The 5,563-nt window shown below is 34.9% G+C and overlaps 2 protein-coding genes across 2 annotated transcripts; one reads left to right on the forward strand and one right to left on the reverse strand.

The window, feature by feature from the left end:
• Positions 1–3,808, forward strand: LOC110625375 (GTP 3',8-cyclase, mitochondrial). The gene is made up of 6 exons (XM_021771003.2): positions 1–440; positions 1,070–1,675; positions 1,865–2,032; positions 2,124–2,315; positions 3,048–3,116; positions 3,368–3,808. Exons 1-6 carry the CDS (start codon positions 372–374, stop codon positions 3,449–3,451), a joined length of 1,188 nt encoding a protein of 395 aa, XP_021626695.1. The 5' UTR covers positions 1–371; the 3' UTR covers positions 3,452–3,808.
• Positions 3,809–4,863: 1,055 nt separating this feature from the next.
• Positions 4,864–5,351, reverse strand: LOC110624364 (VQ motif-containing protein 25). The gene has a single exon (XM_021769458.1). It carries the CDS (start codon positions 5,329–5,331, stop codon positions 4,864–4,866), a length of 468 nt encoding a protein of 155 aa, XP_021625150.1. The 5' UTR covers positions 5,332–5,351.
• Positions 5,352–5,563: the final 212 nt, after the last annotated feature.

The following is a 5,563-nucleotide window of genomic DNA, read 5'->3' on the forward strand; positions in this document are numbered from 1 at the left end:
TTATTTATAAAATAATTAGAATAATACTTTAAACCCACATGTTCTATGGCATTTAGCCAATACGACCCACCCACCAAGTAGTAGCATTGCTTGTTTTCATCTCAATTTCAAGGCGACGATGATAACTGATGGCCCTCAGAAGCCGTGAAGAGTTGCCTTTTTCATAAAATATTGGAGCAATAGATAAGGAAGACGGACTTCTGGTCTTTCTTCTTCACTGTTTACCTATCAAGTTTCAATTTCTGGAAAATAATCTGCTCGATTTCCTTTCTTTACTATCCACAGCTTCAGAGTTTTGAACTTCTTATTTGTTGGGTTTCTTCCCTTATCAAGGGATAACTTTGTTCAATACCCTTTAATTGTTAGCAGCTATGATGAGGCGGTGCGTCCTAAAGATTGTTAATTGGCATTTGGGATTCAAGACTTCCAGTTTCTCTCTAGTATGTGTCTCTATTTCCTTACTTCTTCCTGTTTGTAAAAAAAAAAACTTTTTTTTTTAATTGGGTGCAAAGATTTCATTTGGATGATTGTTTTTTGCTCTGCTGATTAGTAGTCATGGAAGCGATCCAGGAAACTATTCGCAGTCCTCAAAGCTTCGTTTTGAATAGATCACTTTATTTTTGTATTTCTGATTTCTCAGATGATAACCTATTTGGATTATGCAGGAAAGCGTGTTTGGCCTTTAAGTTTTTCTAGTTTTTTTTTTTAAAAAATTTATCCATTGATTATCATTATCTTTTTTTTTGCCAGTTTAATTACGTTTCTCAAAAAAAAAAAAAAATCTAGCTAGTATCTTGGCATCCACTGTGTTTTATGAATCGGGAAAAGTGGAGGAGTCTTTAGGTCTATAAATGATGTCACGTCGAGTGATTATTGTCTTTTTTACTATCAACAAATGTCTTAAGGGTCAATTTAGAATTTAAAGGTGGATATGGAAACCTTGTTTTGCTTGATACAGCTATAGGTAAGTTGGAGTTGTGGACAATAACTTATATCTGGTTTTTAACTACTGCTAAGCAGTCTATATTTTCAAGTTTGAAACGTTAATATTGTTTCACTTCATTTGCAGGTTGATTGTTCTACGTCAGGATATGGCAAATGTCATGGTTTAACTGGTGATCATCTACATGGATTAATTCCAAGGACATATGCAACTTCTTGTGCTAAGTTGTCAGAAGATCCACTGCATACTAATTCTGTATCTGATATGTTAATTGATTCATTTGGAAGGATGCACACTTACCTGAGGATCTCCTTGACAGAACGTTGCAATTTACGGTGTCAGTACTGTATGCCAGCTGAGGGAGTGGAGCTTACTCCTAGCCCTAAATTACTAACACAGAATGAGATTGTTCGTTTGGCAAGTCTCTTTGTCAGTTCAGGAGTTGATAAAATTCGTCTGACTGGTGGTGAGCCAACAGTTAGGAAGGATATTGAAGAGATATGCTTACAGCTATCTAACTTGAAAGGACTCAATACGTTGGCCATGACTACCAATGGAATTGCTCTTAAAAGGAAACTGCCAAAGCTGAAAGAATGTGGGCTTACTTCTTTAAATATCAGCTTGGATACATTGGTCCCAGCTAAATTTGAATTCATGACCAGGCGTAAGGGGCATGAAAGGGTCATGGAGTCCATTAATGCTGCTATAGACTGCGGTTACAACCCTGTAAAAGTATGTGCCTCCTTTGCAATTTTGTGATGCTTTCCATTTCCCCCCTCCAAATTTCACCTTCAACTATTGCTTTCTTTACTAGCAAAAATAGGCTATTCACTGTTCAAAATGAGATGTCTTATATCTACTTTTCAGGGGCTCCTATCAATGACATCTGAACATTTTTCCCTTGCTCCTGGTTACTTTTAGGTGAATTGTGTTGTAATGCGTGGGTTCAATGATGATGAGATCTGCGATTTTATAGAGCTAACACGTGACAAACCGATTAATATTCGGTTTATTGAGTTCATGCCTTTCGATGGAAATGTCTGGAATGTCAAGAAATTGGTTCCCTACTCAGAAATGTTGGATAGAGTGGTAAGGTAGAACTCTTGACTGGTGACCTTGTGTGTAGATTTCTGAATGTCCCCTTATAGGTTTTGTTTGATAACAACTTGTAATTGAACAGTCAAAGAAGTTTACAGAACTGAAGAGACTTCAGGATCACCCAACAGATACAGCTAAGAACTTCAAGATAGATGGGCATCTTGGTACTGTTTCTTTCATCACATCAATGACTGAGCATTTTTGTGCTGGTTGTAATAGATTGCGACTTTTAGCTGATGGAAACTTTAAAGTATGCCTCTTTGGTCCTTCAGAGGTGAACCATCTCCTAGTCTCTTATAATTACTCAACTTATGTTGGTGTCATTTCTTAATTAACAAGGCGTGCCTTTTTTTTTTTTTTGTCTAACCTGATTAACTTATGAATATATTCATGCTCATTTTGCTGTTATTCTTCTCTAGTGCTTAGTCTTGCATAAAATGCAACGCATTTTCTTGTTTATAAATTTAGAAGTGCAGGGGATGAAATTGTTGCACTTCTCAATGGCCTAATAATTGGAGACTTTTTATTCTGACTTTGTCAGTTTGTGCTTGATGGAAAGGTTATAGCTCCTTACCACATTACAGTGCATATGTCAATTGTTGTGTGGGTTGAATTCAGGAATCTTGTCAATAGGCTGTTGTTGCATCACATTGCATTGCTGTTTGTTATGTGGCTCAAACTGAAATCTCTTCACTTCAATCATCTTACTGCAAATTCTAAAGGATTATCCAAAAAAGCCTTCTTGCAGAACCATTACCTAGTGAAAAAATCAAGAGAAATAATTGACCAGGGAATTTCTGTATTGAGATTGAATTGCATTAAACAAAACCAAAAGGTGCAAGTTGATATAGGCAAGTCAAACACTTGGAATTTTTTACTGTATGATTTGATACAAATTGTTAGTTAGTCAATTCCCCCCTATGTTTTTTGAACTTTTACTCTATAATAACCCACGTTTAATTATAATGCGCTCAATGAAATTCTTATTATTGCCTTGTATTTGCAGGTTAGCTTAAGAGATCCCCTTAGAAGTGGTGCTGATGAACCTGAGCTTAGGGAAATAATTGGAGCAGCGGTATGCAGTTTGTACTTTGTAGTCTTGTAGGCTGTGTGTTTGCAGATTTAAGTAACAGAAATTTTAGACCTTTGCTTTTTCAGTGATTTATAAGTTGAGTATTGTTTTTTTTCATCATCTTTGGTTGCTGTATGTACCGTAAAAAAAATGTTGAACCATCATAGCATCTCCTTCAAGTGACATGCACCATCTATTTGCTTAACTCTCAGGTTTCTGCTGCCTGTCTCAAAAATTTTACTTTCATGCTTCAGGTCAAAAGGAAGAAAGCTTCACATGCTGGAATGTTCGACATTGCAAAAACAGCAAATAGACCTATGATACATATTGGTGGATAAGAGTTGGCACTTCCCCAGACACCTCTATGACTGCTATAATGTAACATTATGAAGATCTTCAGTGTGTTCTCTTTAACTAATTCATTCCTTTGTTAGATATTCTTTACTCAATTTGACACTTTTTTCTACACTACCTTTTTCTCAAAATAATGACACACTCTTATCAGCTTGTTCAGTTGATATCACTGTAATAATATGGAAATATTTTGCTGCTTACCATATTCCTCACAATCCATTGGAAAACAGGGAGATGTGGATCTAAACAATCATAGACTCTGGATTTTTGTATTTGTTCCTATCTGAAGGTTGTAATGATTGAATTTTATGAAAAATGCAATAAATATTTTTACCTGAAAACTTCTTGTCCGATCCTGTTGTGTGCTGTTGATGTTGTAATCGCTTTGAGATCATTTTGTGGGTGACCTCAAAGATCAGGGAAAGATTTGGGGGTAGGCTGGTTAGTCTAAAAGTCATTTCAAGCTCTTCCAAGTGTGAATAGAACTGTCATTTTGATTCCCTTTTATTATTTAGGGAAACGTAAAAAGAAATATCATGTCTAGTGTTTACTAATTGTACGAAATTACAAGATATTATTTTAATATAAAATTAAACTATATATTCTAAAATGAAATCAGACGATATTATAAGATATTATTTTTATACAAAATTAAACTATATATTCTAAAATGGAATCAGACGATTTTTTTTATATTTTCTTCATTATTTATTTTAGTGTAAGTTGGGATTTCCATCTCAAACCGAAGATGAGATCAGTATGCTCCTAAAATATATCCCAAACCTTGAGCCCTTGTTGGTTTTATCCCTCTCTTCACTTATATTTTATTCATTTCTTAATGTTAGATTATTCATAGTCAACTAGCTTCATATTATAATTGTCTAAATTAAATTATTGAGGATAGGGAAGGTCGGCGAGCTAGTTACAGATACATTCCACATGTAATTTATTAAGAAGTCTTTCAAATAAAAATTAGAAAGATGTCAAACCTCTCCCTACCTTGTGGTGGTGTTATTTTAAAATTTGTGTATTTTATTAAAATTATTTAGAAAATTTAGTTTTTATGTTTTGGAGAAATTTATTAATCTCTCGGTTTTTTATTATTTCGTTCATATATATCTTATGGATATGTATTTTGGAAACTCATTAATTGTTTTAGAGTAGACTTTTTAAATAAGATGTTAATTAATCTTCTAGTATTCATGTTTTAGATTTGCAAGTCATTTGAACTGAATAATCTTATGCATAAGTCTTCAATTTGCAGAAGGTGATCAATTGAAAATTAAAATGAAGAATTCAGTGTAAGAGAAGGATTATGTATGTACATAGAATTCTACCCAATAAGGATTTTCAAGTCAAAATACAAAAACATTAGGAAAAAGAAAAGGATTATGTCTTAAGCAAGTTGCATGTCACCAAACATATCCATGTGAGAAGACTGTGCGGTTGCCAAGGGAAAGTTACTGCTTAAATCATTTATGAAGCCATTAAATTCTCCAAACCCATTAAGGAAATCATTCTCATTTTCTTCTACTTTATGGTTCTCCTCTTGCATCAGACTTGAAGGCAGCAGCAGCCCATCTTTCTTTTTCAGCTTTCTTGGTTTCTTCTTCCAGCTTCTGCTTCTGCTTCTGCTGCTGCTGACTTTGGGGTTTATTTCATCATCACCAGGTTTGCCAGTGAGTCTCTGTACAAGCTCTCTAAAATTTGCAACATCGGTCTTGATGATCTCTGGTGCAAATATGTGAATTATGCGAACCTTGGGCTTCAACTTGGAAATCACATGGGAATCTCTGTGCATGTCTAGCTTTGAAGCAGCTGCAGTGGAGTCACATGAGTGTGGCCTCATTATGGTGTCTTCCATGGTAATTGTAGAGAGAGAGAGAGAGAGAGAGAAGGGTTGTTGGGTTTTGGAGCAAAGAACCAGGCATGCTTAAATAGAGTGGAAAATCCTTGCTATTGACTTCAATATAATAAAGTGATACATAAGCTTGCTGTCTTTTGGAAGCTAGCTTTATAATGGAAGCTAAAACTAAAGAAGGGTCAATGAAGCAAAGCAATTGGCCTAGTGGCCTTTGCCCATTCAATTATCTCAA

The sequence above is a fragment of the Manihot esculenta genome, chromosome 10, assembly GCF_001659605.2.
Source record: "Manihot esculenta cultivar AM560-2 chromosome 10, M.esculenta_v8, whole genome shotgun sequence".
Classification (NCBI taxonomy): domain Eukaryota; kingdom Viridiplantae; phylum Streptophyta; class Magnoliopsida; order Malpighiales; family Euphorbiaceae; genus Manihot; species Manihot esculenta.

Bases quoted from the DNA above. Each gene is read 5' to 3' on its own strand.
- LOC110625375 (XM_021771003.2), top strand. From the start codon at position 372: ATGATGAGGCGGTGCGTCCTAAAGATTGTTAATTGGCATTTGGGATTC. The intron at 441-1,069 runs GTATGTGTCTCT...CTTCATTTGCAG, and splicing joins AGACTTCCAGTTTCTCTCTA to GTTGATTGTTCTACGTCAGG. The intron at 2,033-2,123 runs GTAAGGTAGAAC...GTAATTGAACAG, and splicing joins CAGAAATGTTGGATAGAGTG to TCAAAGAAGTTTACAGAACT.
- LOC110624364 (XM_021769458.1), bottom strand. From the start codon at position 5,331: ATGGAAGACACCATAATGAGGCCACACTCATGTGACTCCACTGCAGCT.